Source organism: Ictalurus punctatus, chromosome 21 (assembly GCF_001660625.3).
Source record: "Ictalurus punctatus breed USDA103 chromosome 21, Coco_2.0, whole genome shotgun sequence".
Taxonomy (NCBI): Eukaryota; Metazoa; Chordata; class Actinopteri; order Siluriformes; family Ictaluridae; genus Ictalurus; species Ictalurus punctatus.
In genome coordinates this window covers 13,630,736-13,651,488 of record NC_030436.2, presented here as the reverse complement: position 1 = coordinate 13,651,488, position 20,753 = coordinate 13,630,736, and the positions used below count along the sequence as shown (strand labels likewise).

Here is a 20,753-nt window from a genome sequence, read left to right as displayed (position 1 = left end):
AGTTTGCATGTTCTCCCCGTGCTCCGGGGGTTTTCTCCGGGTACTCCGGTTTCGTCAACCATTCCAAAGTTATGCATTGTAGGTTGATTGGCATTTCGTCCGGCTTGTGCCCCGAGTCCCCTGGGATAGGCCCCAGACTCCTCTGCAAACTTGTGTAGAATAAGCACTATGGAAAATGGATGGATGGTTAGTGGTGCTGTTATTCTTGGTTCTACATTTGTTAACAGAAAATAATATGATGCGTATGCCAAATAAGTATGCCCTTTATTTTTTATGTATGTTTTTTTTCAGTGCAGAAAAGGGAGGTCTTAGCCCTGCTAACACATCTACACCAGCCACCCTTATCATAGCAGCTATTAGTATGAATGAACTCTAAGGTGTTACCACTGCTTATCTTAAACCTGCCAATTTCTGAGAAACTCCCAAGCGTCTGTAGACAAAACCTGAACCTCCAAGTTTAGGTATACACATTCTTTTATCTGGACTTTCCAGGTACCCATACTGCATGTTGATATACAGTATATTCTTATTTAAGCTTCTCCTTAAGTAGATAGCATGTATAACAGTGCTGGTGGTTAGCCAAGCACTATTAGGTCTGTTCTGGGTCATATTATTTCATAAAAACTGTGCCTATGGGGAGGAATAGCATCCCATGGTCTCCACGGACCAACGTATTAAACTGGGTCCTACAGAACCCAGGAAGATGCATTTGGTATGCATTATGGAAGGTATATGGTGTTTATTTTTGTCTCAATCTCTCTCAAGAGAAGCGTAAGTGATCCTTTAACTGAAAAAGTGATAGACTAAACACTTTTAACTTTAACAGTGAACTGTAATGTTTGGTAGCTATACAAATTAAACTAAGTTGTAATATTGACTCATTCATTTTCAGCAATTGCTTTATCATAATCAGAGTTACGTTGGATCCAGATCCTATCCTGGTAACACTTGGCATGAGAATGGGCTACTTGCACAAACACTTCTGCATTATAACTAAAACGGCACTTCTGCTTCTTCCACTATAATGGCAGTGGCGCTACTTTACACACGGTCTCATCAGCAGTAACAGAATTCAGTGTCAGTGATGTTCATCGTATGTGTACCCTTGCAAAGCTCCTTTTAGTAAACTGGAGAAAGGCATCAGACTGTATGCTCCGTCATACATAAACAACCATGATAGCTAGAAAATCTGTTAATAGGATGCAAGAATGACATTATTGTAAGACTGGAAAAAATTAATAGATACAAGATTCTCACTATTTCAAGAGGGAAATACAGCATAGCCCTGAGTGCAAGCAGCCCATTTCACCCCAGATGGGATGGTAGTCCATCACAGTGCACATACACAAATTACACGTAGGGGCAATTTAGCACAACCAATCCACCAATCTGCATAGTTTCGCACACTGAGAGGAAACTAGAAAACCAGAAGGAAACCAGGGCAGACACACGGAGAATATGCAAACATTGAATTCAGGATTGAGGCCTCAGGATCAAACCAGGGACCCTGGAGCTGTGAGGTGGCAATAATGTAATAATCTTTACTCATTTTTGACTTGTTCTTTAGTGCAAATGTCAAGGTTTGCCCACAACACACATGGTCTCACACATGCAACATAACATGACAATTTCCTAACAACTTGCACCACTCAGTGGTTATGAAAATATTCAAAAGTTAAAGTTCATGCACTTTAATATGCATGAAATCAGAAAAAACTAATATTTTTGTTCACATTCACATTTTTACAAACAAAAAACTTTTAAACACCCTCCATATACAGTATATATACAAATGTATAAATTATTTGTCATGAATTTGATAGACGCCTCAGAAATATCTGTGATAGTAAAAACAAAGGAATTCAAGATTAAAGCTGACAAAATGAATATAAATTGGAATGCGTAAAATCACCCAGATAAAAACAAAGTGCCGACAGCAGCTAAAACTGATTTACGAATCACAAGACACCAGCCATTTCTTATCATGTCAAATGCACCTGTGATTCTCATCTGTTGAACTAGAGACAAAATAAGATCTGAGGGATGAGCTGATTCTTGCATAACTACAAACCATTCGAACAAAATATTACAATCACAAAAAACAATAATGCAAACTATAGGCTACAAGACTTGGAAATCCGTGTACACCAAAGATCACATTGTGTCATATTATGTATATATAGGGTGTTTTGCATGTAAAATGTGAATGAACAGTAGCTCTTTGTATGAAGAAATAAATAAGAACATTAATTATAATGTAAGGTGTGTTATGGGCAACGTGATCTTATGAGAAATAGGGAATAAATTTCATTCTCATATCTTGCACTAGAGACTAAATGAAGTCTGAAGGATGCCTTGATTCTTTTAAGTACAACCGTAAAATAATTTTTTAGGAATAATATTAATAATAATAATAAACATCATCATCATCTTCCAGGGTCACAGATTCAGTTATTGAGCTTGGGTTACTGTCTGTGCAGATTTTCACATTTTCTCCTTGTGTCCACATGGATTTCCTCTGGGTTCTCTGGTTTCCTCCCATCTCCCAAAAAAATGCCATGTGAATGAGTACTACGTGTGTGTGCGTAAATGTGTGTGTGTGTGCATGGTGGGATGGATTGGCATTCCATCCAGGATGTGTTGCCGTCTCACATCCAGTGTTCCTGGGAGAGGCTCTGGATCCACTATGATGTTGACTAGGATAAAGTTAATAACAATTAATTAATAATAATAATAATAATAATAATAATAATATGGAGGTTTAAATCCCGCCTCCGCCCTGTGTGTGCGGAGTTTGTATTTTTCCCCAAAAGCTTTTGAGGTTTCCATCGGGTGCTCCAGTTTCCTTCCCTAGTCCAAAGACATTCGTTGTAGGCTGCTTGTCACTTCCAAATTGTCCTTAGTGTGTGAAAGTTTGTGTGAGTGTGTGATTGTGCCATGCGATGGGTTTGTGTCCCCAGCCTTATATTATATATTATAATATTATATATTATTTATTATTAATAATTATATTATACCATATTATATGATTATTATCCATCACAGGACACTACTGGGGGAAAGGTTACTGCTGTGTGATCACAATTAAGTTAATAAGTAAATAACAACAAAAATAACAATAATAACAATAATAATTATTATTTATTATTACTATTATTGTTATTATGATTATTATTATTATTATTAGTAGTAGTAGTAATAGTCGTAGTAGTAGTAGTATTGAATTATTTATTTTTATTATTCTATATTACTTATTTATTTGCGATCACGCAGCAGTAACTTGCCCCCTTAAATATTACACTGTATAGTTTTCCCTGAAGGCACAGTAATCAGGCTCGGATGCAATTTCCTGTTGAAAACTCTCGAGCACTCTGTCTGCGTGTGTGTGTGTGTGTGTGTGTGTGTGTGCGTGCGTGCGTGTGTGCGTGCGTGCGTGTGTGTGTGAGAATCTCAGTTTGAAAGTCTTCAAATCAGAGGGACCCGAAAACAACACGGTGTGTTAAACTTTGTGAGGACCTCCTCTGATTACGTTGTGTTTGCTTGCCTCTTTTTAAACGTTTCTTGGTAATAACGTGACCTTTTTTTTTTTTTTTTTTTTTTTTTTTTTTTTTTTTTTTTTTTTTGATGTTTGCTATACCGAGAGGGTTGTCAAGTCTTTGGAAGTTCGTGAACGTTGAGCGTTGTGTGGTGCAGACTGTCATTAGGGGCAGTTCAGAGAAAAAGTTTCTGACACACATGTTGGTAGAACAACATGACGAGGACGCGACTTTTCACCGCACAAACGGGACTTTCTGAAGTCCGCTTAAAGTCGCTGCAGAGGAAGAATATGAGTTCCTGAAATAGCGGTAAATAACGACGTGTCTCAAAGGTAAGGCTTGAATTTGGACATGTTCAGCAGGTTTGTAGTCCGGGCTTAAGACTTTGTCAACTTGTTTGGACTTGTTAGAGAGCGAGATTAGTAAGAACTGGATATAATACTTATTTGATTCATTTTATAATCAGTGCTTTTTTACATATAGGCTGCGTTAAAGACATATAGATTGTCTTTGTCCTTTTCTTTTCAATTCAAAACTTCTGTTCACAGTCAGTATTCTCCAAACAGTCTACCATAAGAGCTCATGGTCTCATGATCTCATGAAGTTGGACTTCAGTATTATCAAGTTACATCTGTCAAATTTGTGTTTGAACATAAGTCTATAGAACTTTATAATACAGAAGTCACAAAATTCCAGCAAATGAAAAGGCGATGTTTTTGGATTTTTATCCATTTTACAAACCAAGTCATAAGAAAAGATACGAATGTTAACCCTGACCCAAACTCTAACCTTACCGTATGATTGTAAGGATGTATCATATGTAATGTGAAGTGTTATGAATGAAGTGCAAACCCATGTTGAAATGAATAGTATGCTCTCAAGAGCAACATTTTAAATGGTATAGTTTGAAAAATTATTATGATTAAAAGTGGGGGAAAAACACAAACAGAAATTTGATTTGCCTACAACAAATGTTCAGCCTCAGTCCAATTAATGCTTGGCTCAATGATTATGCCCACTTGTGCCCATGCTTTTGCTTATTCTACTACATCTTGCCAATCATCACACCCCATCCAACTTATTGCTTTAAAACTATGGGAGATTTCCAGTAATGCGAGTTGGATTGCCTAAAATGCCAAACACAAGGAGGGCTTGTGTTGGCAAGGTCTCTGGTGAACCATGTTCTTGGCTGTCTGTGTGTGCAGGATAGATTCTGGTCTCCTGACTCTCAGCTCCAGAGCAGATGTGGGAGGAGGACCGTAGCCCTGGTGCCAGCTCGCCTCAGCCTCCAGATGGTGCCCATCGTGGCCCAGAGAACTCGCCAGTGGTGGGTCCCAATGGTCCCAACACAGGTGGGCACATCAACAAAGTTTTCTGCTTTGTTGAGCATGCTTGGTTAGGACACAAATATGAAAACATTTGAAATTGGCCTGTATGATCTACTACTCCACTAGCTGCTTTTGTATGCAGGCTGATCTGTAAATAATCTGACAGGAAACGGAATCGTAATGAAAAACCTTCATGTATATCTAATTCGGAGGCAACAAAGTTTGTATAATAAATATCATGATTTAAATCTAATTGCCAGGTTGAATGTGTATAAGATTTTGAGAAACTACATTTTCTTTCTTTCTTTCTTTTTAGTAGGGTATTTGAAGTATATTTTTAAACAAATAATTTGAGGCACAAGTAAGGTGATTGAAAAATAACATTACATTAACATTAGACACTCTGATACATATCACATGCTTCTCATTTCTATAGCAACATGGATACTAAATGCCATACCTTGCATGCACATACTGTATATTTGGTTTAGATAACATAAAGTGCACTTTCTTTAGTTCCTAATGCACTCTTGAGCATGCTCAGTGAAGACATACAGTTTTCCAAAATGTACATTAAATGGCAGCATGACCTACATAATTTGTATTAGATTGCAATAATTATGATAGAACGTGGATGTGATCTGTTCCGTGTTACAGAAATCACAGAAAGTATTTACAGGAAATTTGGGGCATGTCAGATTATAGCACTTCTGCAGTGTGATCTGAATCATGTGTTCTTTTAATTCTGCACTGCGTATTCTGCTGTAAAAAGCATGAAATCTGTCTGGGATAAGCGACACAAGAACACATCTATCAGAGCACAAAAGTGGATCTAGCGTTTTTAATTAAGAGTTGCAATGCAAACTGAATCCATTGAGTTATGTATCTTGTATATAGTAGATTTACTATTGGAGGAATTTTCATTCTATTGGGTGTAGACTGATAATTTTGTTAACAAATTGAACAGCTCTGAGCAGTTTGCTCCTCTTAGTCTTGATAGGGAAATTGTTCTCACCACCAGCTCCCACTGATCCAGTTAGATTGTGCTGTTTTGTTGCCTGTGTGAATATCACTTTATGATTCAATATGCAAGAGCAACAGGTTGCATGTTTTTAAAAAAATGCATTTAACCACATTTCTGATTTGAAACAAACTCAGATGTATCTGTCTCAGACACAATTCTACCTATTCTAAATAACCCACGCCGTTTTGACCAGATGCATGCAGTTGGAATTGGGTGGCCTGTTATTTTACTGTGGTAGGATGTTTATAGTACTTTGGTTGCTTAAGAATGCTGTCAAATGCATGAAAATGAATCGCAGATTGGTGACAGATGAGTTAATCCAGTACCTGATGTCTGGACACTCAATGTCTGGATTTTTCTTTGATCTCAGTCACACTAAGGAGAGTTGAAAATAGTCTATTTGGTTGTTTATGTTGTGTTTGCTAGCATACCCTCTGCCCATGGCGCACAGATATCCAGCAGTGGCCTGTGCCCACAGCTTTTGGTGTGGCAGAATGACATTAATAATAATGACATGGACTCAAACAAAATTAAATCAAGAGGCTATCATACATGACTTATGTTATAGGTTACTATAGCAACCTCGTAATAGACATGTTGAAAGACAACATACAGTCATCCAGTGTAAAGTCTAGCAACTCATTTTGAGATGTTTTTTTATTTTTATTTTTTTAACCTTTGCTCAACTGTGTTCACTACAGCAGGTGAATTTCCAATCACCACTGAAGCATACATGCCAGAGCTAATATAATTAACCAGGGTTGCCAGATTTCTGCAAAGTTTCCAGCCTAACTATATCTCAAAACCACACAATGGACCTGAAACTCTGCAAAAAAAAAAAAAAAAAAAAAAAAGGCACTGTAAAAGGGTACACATTTGGTGCACATGCTTTTCTGACATATACACATTTCTGATGCATGTTCATTATCCACTTCAAAAGCCCCTTCCCCAATATTTGCAATATAAAGCTATCCCATTTTGGGGTAATGTGGCAACCCTGCTTTTACCTGTCCCCTCCACTGAATATGTTTATAGAGCAAGCATGGGGCAGCAAGATTCCTTCCCCAGTAAGCCTCCAGTTCTGATTTTTGACCATTATGTGCAATAATAACACTATGGAGCTAAATTACATTTAAACAGTTGTTGAACTGTTTATATATACAGCGGGGCTCTGCAACTATAGATGAGCCACCACTGCTAATATCTTTTGTACATTTCACAACAAACTTCAGAATCCACACAAACATTTGACTTCAGTGGAGCAGTTAAAAAACAAGGTTATTTTAGAGTTTTGTTTGAAAGAGTAGTAAGTAAACGTGGGTGGCAGTTTGCAGTCAGTCAAATGTTTAGTGATGAAAAATACCAGACACTGGCCTGTGAGACTGTGTAGCATAGTATTGCTCTGAACATTGGGTATTGGTCTGAAAAACGTGGAGTACAGTAATGGAGGAATGCATAGGATTATAGGGTCTCTGATTTTTTTTTGTACAGAGGAGACTCTTGGGAATAAAACAGTTAGGAATTATCCTTTCTGGAATGACTGGCTGATCTTGCTGGCAGTGGAACCTGATCTGACATCCTAATCTTAACCAAAGGCCATTGGTTTGTGCAAGTGTAGAAAAGCACTTATGTGGTCTGCGCTTCTATGTGGGTATGTGCATCTGTGCATTCTTGCATCAGTGCTTGTATATTTAAGTGTGTGTATATTTCAGGCCTATGAGTGCAGCAAACCTGTATGCTACCACACTTGTTTGCCACTGGAGTTTGCTTAGCAGGCTGAGTTTAGCAAGTCTTGGCCCAGTTCTTCATTTGCACTAATCCAAGGCGAGTCAGTTCCTGCACGGCTGCCACAGCCAGTGGGCCATGGAAACTCAACCACAGTCAAAAATTTGCCCACTAGGCCTTGTTTAAGTCTGCCTTGTACCCACTAATTACATTCAGCTATGCATTGTTCTTCTCTATGGCTTTGTCTTAACATGAAGCGTAGTATTCAGTATTCAGACTCACACCTTTCTTTGCCTTTTGCATCTTTCTCGCTAGTATACTCTTTCGGTGCATTTTATTCTTCGAAATGACACATTGGTTGTGTGGGCTAGCTTGGCCTACTTCTGAAGGCAAACACCTGAACTGAACTCACACATGACACAAAAGCGTCCTTTCATTGCTTGACCTCATAGGATTGCACAGTATAGAACGCTGTTTCTAGATCTGTTCTTATTAATGACTCAGATCAGTGCACTTGGAGTAGATCTGATCCCAGATCATCAGAATAAAAATGTGTCTATTTTGAGATACATTAAAAGTACAGGCTTCAGGCCAGAGCTTGATTGAGAATATGGAGCTTGTCTGAGCTTCAACACTGACTCCATTGACTTAGCTGGCGTGTTCTGGTTTCACAGCAGTGTATCTGTCTGCTCTCTGTCCTCAGTGAAAATCAATAGTGAATGTTGATGCTTAGATGCAGAGATAGATGTAAGATTCCTTATTTTACATAATTATGATGTGGGCAATATGTGTTGACTATAAAGCAATATACTGCCTGTTTAGTGAAGTCATGAAATTAATTTATAAATTGAATCTCAATTGCACCAATCAGCCCTAACATTAAAACCACTGAAAGATGAAGTGAATAACCTTGATTATCTCATTACAATGGCACCTGCCAAGGGGTGGGATACATTAGGCAGCAAGTGAACAGCCAGTTCTCGAAGTTGATGTGTTGGAAGCAGGAAAAATGAGCAAGCGTAAGGATCTGAGTGACTTTGACAATTGTGATGGCTAGCCGATTGAGTCAGAGCATCTCCAAAATGGTAGGTCTTGTGGGCTGTTCTCGGTATGGTTATTACTTACCAAAAGTGGTCCAAGGAAGGTCAACTGGTGAACCGACAACAGGGTCATAGGCATCCAAGGCTCATTGATACAAGTGGTGTGCAAAGGATTGCTCATCTGATTAGTTCCCTCAGAAGAGCGACTGTAGCACAAATTGCTGAAAAAGTTCATGCTGGCTATGATAGAAAGGCATCAGAACATACAGTGCATTACAGCTTGCTGTGATGACCAGTCTGAGTGCCAATGCTGACCCATGTCCACCTTAAAAGTGCCTACAATTGGTCCGTGAGCATCAGAACTGGACCATGGAACAGTGGAAGAAGGTGGTCTGCTCTGATGAATCACGTTTTCTTTTACATCACGTGGATGGCCGGTACAGGTGCGTCACATACCTGGGGAAAAGATGACACCAAGATGCACTATGAGAAGAAGGCCTAGTGCTAATTTTAATGTCATGTCATATACTTTTGTACAGTTTAAATATTTTCTACAAGTGTAGTAAGACAAATTGAATGAAAAACCTGAATAAATGAGTAGAAAAACAGAATGAGTGCAAAACGGTTATACAATTAAGCAATTAACATCCTACCATGCTCTCTGACATATAAAATCCTGAGCAGACCTACTTGACCTTGATTTTGCATTAAGAGGAAAAGATCTAATTCAAAAAGACTGCACAAGTGGCTAATGTTTCAATAGGATGAGTGAATAACGTGACAGCTGCATTTAGATTTTATGGATAAATAAGGCCGGAAATTGTGGTCGAAAACACACTGATCCTTGTTCATTTGTGTGATATGTAAGGAAAAACAGAAGAGCAACTGTTCTTCAGGTGACTCAGAATGTCTAGTCTAGGGTGTGGGCAGACTGTAAGAACAGTCTAGAGAGGGATATTATAATAGCGTTGCAGTACATAAAGTTCAAAGGTAAGAGTGAGGGCTGGTTTGTGGCATAAACCAAGAGAACGGTACAGGCCGGTTATGCTGTGAAGGAATTTATTTTGCTGGCATGGTTGGAGTCCATTTGTGCCCTTAGCAGGAAGTCTCACTACAGATGAATAAAAATTTCCCCTGAGTGCTCACCTTTAGCCTATGATGACACATTTCTGTCCTGATGGGTGTGGTCTCTTCTAAGATGACTCTGCCCCATCCACAGTTTTGATTTCACAAGGGCTCACTGAAAGGTCTGATGAGGATGAAAATGATGTAAATCATATGTTATGGTCTTTGAATAACATCTCAATTGAAAACTTATGGTAGTTTTAGTCAACTAGGAAGCAAATATCTTTTAGGAGAATGGTGTTCATCTCTCCAATACAGATGTAGAGACCTGTAGAAGCTATTCCAAGGTACACTGAAGTTGTTCTGGAGGCTTGCGGTTGGCCAACACCTTACTAAGACACTTTGTTTCTTTTTCCTTTAATATGTCACTTGTCTGTATATCGTAGTATACTGATGGCCAGATATGTGTATGTCAGAAGGTGGAGGTCAAAATGTAACTTGATGCAGATTCAAAATGCTGGCTCAGTGTGTCTGAAATTAACGTTTATATTATTAAGGCTGTATCTCATCAAGCAAACTGCGACTGGGACTGCCTAGTTAATGCACACGGTGTGGGGAGCTAACTGTGGTTGTTGTGCAGTGGTGAAAATGGTGAACCACAGAGGCATGAAAAAGCTCAGGACTAAAGCGGAAATGCAAGATAATGCACAATAAAGTTCTTATTAAATAAAGACTCTGGTGCCAAAATTTGAAAAGGTTGTTGAGGTTTAGTACAGGGGTTATGACATTTGGCTACTTATTGGTTTCAATTAACTAGCTGCTGTGTGAAGAATATGCTGCTTCATATAAAAATGTGCAGTTAAACTCTATTCCATTTTTTGTGGACGACTGTGACTTCTATAACACTTGGATAAATGGCAATGTGACAAAAGTCCTGTTTAATGTGTTTAAATTCTTGACGTATGTGCTCTGGGAAGGGTTGCCAGATCTATGGGAGTCCATCTGACAAGCAGTATTAAAGGCATTGTTACCCTAATAGATCTTTCAACAAGGTCCTAAAATAGTCTTATATAAATTAGTATTTCTCATACTTATAAGTATTTATGAGGCTGAATATAAACCCCAAACCCAATTCTGTGGGAAAACCTTGCACCTGGCAACTCTGTCTATAAAACTTACATAGTGTTACTTTACACCTGGATTAGGAAAATTAGACAAAATCATGAAGAAAACTAACTGCCATTAATTTCCTGAATTTTGGTACATTTGAACAAATTAAATTCAGTCTAATCATCTCCACCAGTTTGTATTGATTTAATATTTTTTTGCATGATCCTCCTTCAAATAAATGGGTATGAGTGAGAGAAGTGCAGGTTTTTTTGTTTTTTTTTTTTGCTTCGTACAAATCGCACAAGGATTTACAACAGCCTAGTACATATGGGTAGTGTATAAAAGAGAGAACATATGGTTCTCTCATGTATATTCTACCCATGTGCTTGCTCTGTAGTTGCTTCAGACTAAACTGGGAGAAAACATATTTTTAAGTAAACTCATTACATTTTTTAAGTTTACTGTGAAGAATCATTTAAAAATACTATTTGATTAATAGTATGAAGAAAGTAAACTACATTTGAGCTCATTTCTGAAAAAAAAATGCTTTATAGGGAATTATATATACACACATACACATATATACACATATACAGTATCTCAGAAAAATGAGTACACCCCTCACATTTTTGTACATATTTGATTATATCTTTTCATGTGACAACACTGAAGAAATGACACTTTGCTACAATGTAAAGTAGTGAGTGTACAGCTTGCGTAACAGTGTAAATTTGCTGTCCCCTCAAAATAACTCAACACACAGCCATTAATGTCTAAACCACTGGCAACGAAAGTGAGTACACTCCTAAGTGAAAATGTCCAAATTGGGCTCAAAGTGTCAATATATTTTGTGGCCACCATTATTTTCCAGCACTGCCTTAATCCTCTTGAGCATGGAGTTCACCACAGCTTCACAGGTTGCCACTGGAGTCCTCTTCCACTCCTTCTTGATGACATGAAGCTGGTGGATGTTAGAGACCTTGTGCTCCTGCACCTTCTGTTTGAGGATGCCCCACAGATGCTCAATAGGGTTTAGGTCTGGAGACATGCTTGGCCAGTCCATCACCTTCACCCTCAGCTTCTTTAGCAAGGCAGTGGTTCTCTTTTAGGTATGTTTGGGTTCGTTATCATGCTGGAATACTGCCCTACGTCCCAGGTCGACCATGGCGAGGCCTGTTCTGAGTGGAACCTGTCCTGGTAAACAGCTGTATGGTCTTGGCCACCGTGCTGCAGCTCAGTTTCAGGGTCTTGGCAATTTTCTTATAGCCTAGGCCATCTTTATGTAGAGCAACAATTATTTTTTTAAGATCCTGAGAGAGTTCTTTGCCATGAGGTGCCATGTTGAACTTCCAGTGACCAGTATGAGGGAGTGTGAGAACGATGACACCAAATTTAACACACCTGCTCCCCATTCACACCTGAGACCTTGTAACACTAACAAGTCACATGACACTGGGGAGGGAAAATGGCTAATTGGGCCCAATTTGGACATTTTCACTTAGGGGTGTACTCATTTTGTTGCCAGCGGTTTAGACATTAATGGCTGTGTGTTGAGTTATTTTGAGGGGACAGCAAATTTACACTGTTATACAAGCTGTACACTCACTACTTTACGTTGTAGCAAAGTGTCATTTCTTCAGTGTTGTCACATGAAAAGATATAATCAAATATTTACAAAAATGTGAGGGGTGTACTCACTTTTGTGAGATACGGTATACTATCATTTACATAAAAACAAAATCTAGTTAGTTCTTACCTTCATACAAAAATACACCAATACACTAGAACTAATGGCATTTTTTTAACTAGGAGAGGAGGCCAGTCATGCTGTAGCAGCATCAGGATACAATATCCTGACCAAAGGCCTAGTGCCTTACTCTTGAGACGTGGTGTTTTGAATGAATTCTTACATTTCCAATAGTTTTTTGAATTTGTATGTTTTTTTAATTTGTAAAAAATAAATAAATGTCTTATCTCTTGTGTACTGGTTAGTTTCATCACTAGTATTTAGCACATTTAAAGATAAAGTGTTGCCTGCTTTATCAGTTCATTCTCCAAATACATTTTAAAATACTTGATAAAATGTATTCTTACATATTGTATATTTGATTAACCCTTACAAACATAAATAAACTAATACATCAACTATGTGGCGCTCATGCGTATATAGACCTGTATATTCAGTTTATTCAGCTGTAAGATTCATAACCATGTTATTACTTGAGTGTCTAAAAGTAAACAATATGCATACTTTTTGCTACAATTCCCAAGTATATACAGTGCCCTAGGGATGATCCTCGCTTTATTTGAAATCAACAATAGCATCGGTTGCACACCGGCTTCAGAGCATCAATTATATGTTTGCAGTCATCTGCCTTGAACGTGAAGTATTTTCATATTCCATACCACCTTTCCTCTCAACAAGTCGGGCCGGAGCTAAACTTGACGTCTACTTCTGTAGTTTCGACCATGTGCTTGTAGGCGTTCTTCTTCTTCTTTACCACTTACGGACCGAATAAAACAATTACGCGTATTTGCTGCCCCCATCAGTTCCTGAAGAATTAATTAGAAGGAACCTCGGTACCTTCATTACCAATGGTACCTATGCTACTGTAGAACAACAAGTACCGTCACGTTTTAAGAATGTTGGTACCGACTTGGTACAAAAGTATCAGTTCTTGTGACATGTCTACAGTGCCCTCCATTTATATTGGCACCCTTTGTAAATATGAGCAAAGAAGGCTGTGAAAAATTGTCTTTATTATTTAACCTTTTGATCTTTTTGTTAAAAAAAATTCATAAAAATACTCATATCCTATGGTTATCAAACAATTGCAAACAAAACACAGGTTCATTGTTAAATATAGGTGTGCAACAATTATTGGGACCCCTATGAATTCATATGATAAAAATATATTTGAAGTATATTCCTACTGATATTTTACTTTTTTGTACACCTGGGTGACTAGGAACAGGAAATTGTTCAACCATGACATCCTGTTTCACGGGGATATAAATATGAGGTAACACGTAGGCCAAATTCCCATAGTCATTCATAACAATGGGTAAGAGCAAGGAATACAGCTGTGATGTGAGGCAAAAGGTTGTTGAACTTCACAAAATGGGAAGTGGCTACAGGACAATAGCACAAGCATTGAAAATGCTCATTTCCACCATCAGGGCAATAATTAAGAAGTTCCAGTCAACTGGAAATGTTACAAATCAACCTGGAATTTGGACATGTTTCTATATTCTCTCAACGCACTGTAAAGGGGATAGTTTGAGTGGCCAAAAAATCTCCAATGATCACAGCTGGAGAATTGCAGAAGTTAGTTGCATCTTGGGGTCAGAAAGTCTCCAAAACTACAATACGAATTCACCTACATCACCACAAATTGTTTGGAAGGCTTTCAAGAAAAAAGCCTCTACTCTCATCCAAAAACAAACTCAGACGTCTTCAGTTTGCCAGACACTACAGGAACTTCAAATGGGATCGGGTTCTATGGTCAGATGAAACCAAAATAGAGCTTTTTGATAAAAAAAAACACCAGAGGTGGTTTTGGCACACAGAGAGGTAGCCATATGGAAAAGTATTTCATGCCCACGGTTAAATATGGTGGTGCCTCTTTAATGTTTTGGGGCTGTTTTTCTGCCAGAGGACCTGGACATTTTGTTAGGATACATGGTATCATGGACTCTATCAGATATCAACAGATATTAAATGAAAACCTGACTGCTTCTGCCAGAAAGCTTAAAATGGGCTTTAAATGGATCTTCCAGCAGGGCAGTGATCCAAAACATACATCAAAATCAACACAAAAATGGTTTACTGACCACAGAATCAAGGTCCTGTCATGGCCATCCCAGTCCCCTGACTTAAAACCCATAGAAAACCTGTGGGATAAACTGAAGAGGAGAGTCCACCAGTGTGGACCTCGAAATTTGAAGGAACTGGAGAGATTTTGTATGGAGGAATGGTCTCAGATCCCTTGCCATGTATTCTCCAACCTTATCAGGCATTATAGGAGAAGACTCAGTATTGAATAAAAGGGTGCCAGTAATTGTTGCACACTAGGGATGTAACGGTGAGGAAATTTTCCCACCGGTTAACTGATGTGTGACAACACCGGTAATACCGTTATCACCTGGGGTGTAGGGCCAGGGGGCTGGGGGGGTGTGTGTTTTCCCCTTGCGTATCAATGCCCATGGTGTCATGCACATTTTAATTTCGCTTTCGAATTAGCGGCAAATCGGGGGTGGCAATTGCTTGAATGGTGGGTTCATTATTATTCTTAATGAAAAACACAACAACTGTAAAACAGTACAATGACAAACTTGCTTATATTAAACATAGAAATTTTTAAACCAAATCATCCGCCGTCATGTTGTCAGTCAGCTCGCCTCACTCTCACTCTTGCTAAAGGAAATCTGATACTTGCTGATCTGTGCTGCGACTCGGACTCATTTGGCTCATGATGAATTGAGCAGACGCGTTCAGTTTTTAATTGTAGCATCCGCTCTCTAACTGAACTAAATGATATTTATTACTGTAAAAAGGCTAAATGACCATGGGGCCGGTGCCATGATGGGCAAGTGATGTAATCGGTGTGTAGCCCCAACATTGGGAACACCGGCTCTCGGTGCTAGATTTTTTTTGTTGATAAACCTGTGTTTTGTTTGCAATTGTTTTATATCCATGAGAACAGAGCATTTGCGTGAATTGTGAAGATCAAAAGGTTAAACAATAAAGTCAGTTTTTCACAGCATTCTTTGCTCATATTTACCAAGGGTGCCAATATTGGTGGAGGGCACTGTATAGACATGATATATAAAACTAGTATACTAGACACTTACAGCTCTATTAGTATACCCATAGTAAACGTCCATAAGTTGAAACTTGGTGATATTTAAGTTTTATATTGTTACTTTTTCATAATTGACTGGTTGAATAATGTTCTTTGAGTAAATCATGGTCTAAAATGGGATCAGATGTATGGTAGAATAATGGTCCATGGTCATTCAGATATACAAAAAGCAGTCAAAGAGGTTTGAATGAGCTACTCTGCCAGTAACAGACTCTTTCACTCACATCAGCCAGAAAATAGTGATTTGCTCTCATTCTGTTAAAGATACAGATTCCTTTCTATTGTTGTTTACCTGGTGGCAATTGTAGACTCTAAAGTTCTACTGGTAATATCATCTATCCTCTATTTTTCTCTGTTGTATAGCACCCTAATTTCTTCATTTTCTTTCACATTTTGTCTCGGGTTCTTCACCAGGCTAACAGTAGTCCCCTTTCAAAGGGAATTCAATGTCGTGTGAGCTTCACATTGTGAGAAGCACCCTCAAACGTATCTGAAGCTTGTGTAGCATTATGCCTATTTATAGGCTTGCTGTGATCAGGTGACGGTACAGTTAAGCGCATTGCGGTAGATCTCCTACTCGCTGGAGAGATGTCAGGGCCAGCATAAGAGCTACCTTTAGAGTCAGAAGCTTCTCAGAGGCTGAATCTAAGGGCTCAAATGGGGCACCTAACAGACCTTTCAAGACCACAGAAAGGTCCCAGGGAGGTATGCGTGGTCTGCAGATAGGCCTCAGCTGCCTGACACCATGCATAAACCTCGAAGATAGAGGATGTTGCCCCACAGTAGGGGTGTGGCTGGTCGAAATGGTGGCCACCTAGACCCTGAAACATCCTTATAAGAACTCCAGGACTGTAGCTATTGCACAGTTCACTGGGTCTAGCTGATGTTCCTCACACCATGAGACAAAAAGTTGCCACTTGAGTGCATACAATTTCCTCATAGGTGGTGCTCTAGTGTTCAACATGGTCTCTACAACCTCAGTTTCGAGACCAGAATCTATGAGCTGGAGCCCCTCAGGGGCCAGACCCACAGTTTTCATAGTTCCGAGGGTGATAAATCAACTGTAGATCCCTGCAGACAGGAGTCTCCCAAGGAGTTCCATCTAGCAGGGATATTATCTCTGAGAACCATGTTCGAGCTGGCCAATAAGGTGCTACTAACAGCAGACGTAGACGGTCTTGGCGAACTCTAGCTAGAACATGTGGGAGCAGGGGGATTGGGGAAAAAGTATACAAATGTGCCCTCGGCCACTTGTGCACCATGGCATCCAGCCCCAATGGTGTGCGAGGAGTGAGGGCGAACCCCAGCGGACAGTGTGTCGTCTCCTCAGAGGCGAACATGTCCACTTTGCTTGGCTGAACCTCCGCCATACGGATTCCACCACTTGAGGATGGAGCCTCCAACCCCTGGGCCTCGGCCCCTGCCTCAACAGGATATCTGCCCCCACATTCTGGTTATCCGGAATGTACATTGCACTCACTGACAAGAACTTTCCCTCTGCCCAGAGAAATATTAGTTGCGACTGCCTGAACAGGGGTCGTGAACGTAACCCTCCTTGGTGGTTGATTTATGAGACCACTGCTGTGTTGTCTGTTACAACTAACACATGGTGACCTCTTAATTTTCTACTCTTTTCTATGGTAGACAGAACCCATGGAGACACATTTGGCAACAGTTCCCATGCTGCCAGATGGTCTTTTATTGATGTCATGATAGTGATGGTAGGCCTGCAACACTGTCATTGAATGCAGTGACCCACAAGAAAGACCCACTGCCTCATAGGCCTTGCCCACCAATGCTGAGGTGGCCTCACGTGGATTCGATGGCAAAGCCCCCCCCAAACTACCTGCTGTCGATGGAGAGAGGTAGCTCGCAAACGCCTCCTCCACATTCAGCATAGCTAAATAGCCGTGTTGTTCATTAACCACGATGGCCAAATAATCCATGTACAAATGTCAGGCAAGTGGCACTGACTGTGAGGGCGGGTTTCACACACACGCATTGTGAGTGTTTCACACATCGTGAGGTTATAGATACGGCTTATGTATGGTTTTCCCCAGAAGCGTGATATTTCGTCATGCACTTACGGAAAAAGGGGAGTTTTCTGCGGTGTGAGGAAGATTTGTTTTCAGTGGGGAGAAAAAAGCTTGTCCAGCCTTAGTAATCACTTCAAGCAGCACTTTATATGCTGGAGAGCTGCTTGGCACACCCATCTGGCTCCTCAGAGTCAGAGAGGAAATTTAGAATTTTTTTTGGCTTTCCAGAGCCATAGGAAGGAGGAGTCGCAGTGCACACAGTCAGACCTCTCGAGGGCTGCCCTGGCATGCTCCAACCCTAGACACTTCACACAGAATGTGTGTCCGTCCTCCCTCCGTGATGAAATGGGAACAAGGCGTAACACACTTCCTGAATTCTCTCTCACTCATACTTTTCTCTCTCTCTCTCAAGTCAAAGAGATATTTTTCTTTCTTTTTTTGCGAGCATTATACAAACGACCGACATGCAGTTTCGCAGAAGATAATAAGTCTGACGACGCAGTTTACAGGTGCCGTTTTCATGTCACGTGATGTGCTTAATTTAAAAGTCACCTGATCACTGCAGGCCTATAAATAGGCATGATGTTACACAAGCTTCAGATACCGGTCACGTACAAGGGCACTTCCCACAGCTTAAAGCTCACACAACGTTGAGTTCCCTTTGAAAGGGAGCAAAAGTTATTCAGCTGTCTGGCAGGAGAGACTGTTCTTCTTATCAAGAACATGAGATGCTGCACTGAATAGGCTCTCACTCTCTGTGCTGGTGCTTGGGGTAAATAAATACCTCACAATCCTCGCAAGTAATGGAAAACCTAGCTGCAATTTTTGTGGCACTGCTGTGGATCAGGGCGCTTTCCTGTAGAATCTCGTCAAACATGTTAAAGTGAGGGAGTTTGTGCCTCATCACTTGTACACACCCATTTCTCTGGCATACTTTACTCTGTGTTGTGTGCCGATCCTTCAGCAGATGCATTCATCACCTCCAACTCCGCCTGTATCATTTCCTGTGCACGCTGCTTTTTCTCCATGACAAAATAATGTTCTGTAAATCACGGATCTAGTAATGTTGCAATGCAATGATGACCGTCAGCAAGATTGAGAGTGGAAACTGAGTGCCGAGCACTCGGGGGGTGAGGGGTGGGGCATGGAGGCATATAATTTCAGCACATGTTTTCTGCCTTTTTTCTCTTTCAGCCAGAAATCGAAATGCCATTTTCAGCGGAAGATTCTCAGTTGCCAAATTTTGTTGCATCCCTAAACCGTTGTCAACGAATCTCATTATCAATTAGTTGGTCTGCGTGCGGCACGAGGCACATTTACTCATTTTTGCGCTACTTCTGTTCCGAAAATATGCATCAGAAATATGGCAGAGAGTACAGGCCAAAGTTGTGTCCCAAATGACATACTATACACTTACACTATGCACTATATTCCTCTACTATCTAGTGTATGAATTTTAGAAGTATCGTCTCAAATGGAACACTAGGGTTTTTTTTATTAACCTGAAGTATGAGCTGTTTCCAAGTCGATGGCACATGATGTCAAACTCATGTAATGCGACGCCGCTAGCATTAGCTGAATACCCAAAGTTAACGGCAATGAATGTCTTAAGTTTACTGTTTATGTAAACGTTACCTTGAATGCCCAACATGATTTCAGCCAACATCAGACAGAGGCCTTATCATAAAATGACAGCAGAAAAAAGTGTGCAACCTCCAAGGCCTGAACTTGTATATAGTTTATATTTGTAACACACAGTTTGTGGATTTTATTTTAAATAACCAAAAAATATGATATTGAATTAAAAAACAGACATATTTGATTAATCAAATAAATAAATAATTGGTCGATTAATCGATTATGAAAATAGTTGCAGCCCTACCAGTGACCCCTTTACGAGTACAGTAATACAACTCTATGGACTCCCCCCGAACGTAATCCGATTATACATATATTTTCATTATTTAAATGTGTACATTTTGTGTATTTATTGGAGCCATAACTTTTTTATTTCTGAACCTTCCACTGAAAGAACACAGTAGGTCCACTTTGACATTATTTATAGGTTTATTTGTTTTTGAGGTTTTGAATAAACCTATTTAATTATAGTGGCCAGTTATACAGGCTTTAAGATTTCAATAATAAACATGACCCCAATTCAAAAACCACTGAAGTGTTATACTGAAGTTCTTTAAAGTGAAATTGTTTAATTTTGCACACCTTTATAGTGTAACATTATTATGATTATGATTATGATTATTATTATTATTATTATTACTATTATCATTATTATTATTATTATTGTTGTTGTTGTTATTATGAGTATGGTCATTTTCAATGGTCATTTTAAGAGAAGTGTTTCAATGTACTAATTTTAAAATTGAAAATAGCAAAAAAAAAGTTAAAAAAAAATATCTCTGTCTCAACTGATACCAAATGATATATAAATGTCTCTTGTGCATGAAAGCATAACAATGTTTCATTATTTGAAACGGTCTTTCATGTCCCGCTGATGGTTTTCAGTCATTTTGAGAGGAATTAGTCAGTGTGTGAGTCACAGCCAAAACCAAGGGATGAATAAAATCTCCCAGTATCCATATTCCGCATGCAAGGTGGCAGACTCAAACTGCTGTTAGTCTCTCCTGGAGTGCATTTTAACCTCTGGAGACACAGCAGAGGAAAAGAAAAGAACTAGAGAGAGCAGGATTAGTGGTAATTTCCGAGACTGGCCAGTCACCAGCATTGTTTCACTTTCAGCTTCCTGTTGATTTGTGCTCGCCAAACGTACAAGATTGTATAAGCATGTGTTTTTGTCTTTAAGTACACGTAGATGGTTGCAAAGCACAACATCTGCTTGTGTGTTGTTAAATGTAGATATCACCCCCTGGCCTCAAAATCAAGACGTAGCTTGAATAAATCCATCTGGAGCCTGTTAAACGCCACGTGGTTTCTCATATAATGAGCTTACACTTTTTCTTCCGCCCCGCGATCCCTATTCTTTTCACTAAATCGGCGTATTTGGAC

At 39.4% G+C, this 20,753-nt stretch overlaps 1 protein-coding gene across 4 annotated transcripts in view; it reads left to right on the top strand.

Annotated features, from left to right (window-relative positions):
- The first annotated feature begins 3,412 nt into the window (after positions 1-3,412).
- Positions 3,413-20,753, top strand: part of mdfi (MyoD family inhibitor) — a 54,234-nt gene continuing 36,893 nt past the window's right edge. The window contains exons 1-3 of one of the 4 annotated variants that reach the window (XM_053674048.1): positions 3,478-3,494; positions 3,642-3,868; positions 4,742-4,888. In XM_053674048.1, coding sequence (XP_053530023.1) covers positions 4,780-4,888 — 109 coding nt within the window. In that variant the 5' untranslated portion in view covers positions 3,478-3,494; positions 3,642-3,868; positions 4,742-4,779. Of the gene's footprint in view, positions 3,869-4,741; positions 4,889-20,753 lie in introns of those variants that run through there. The other 3 variants (XM_017450995.3, XM_017450991.3, XM_053674049.1) reach the window with 3 other exon arrangements.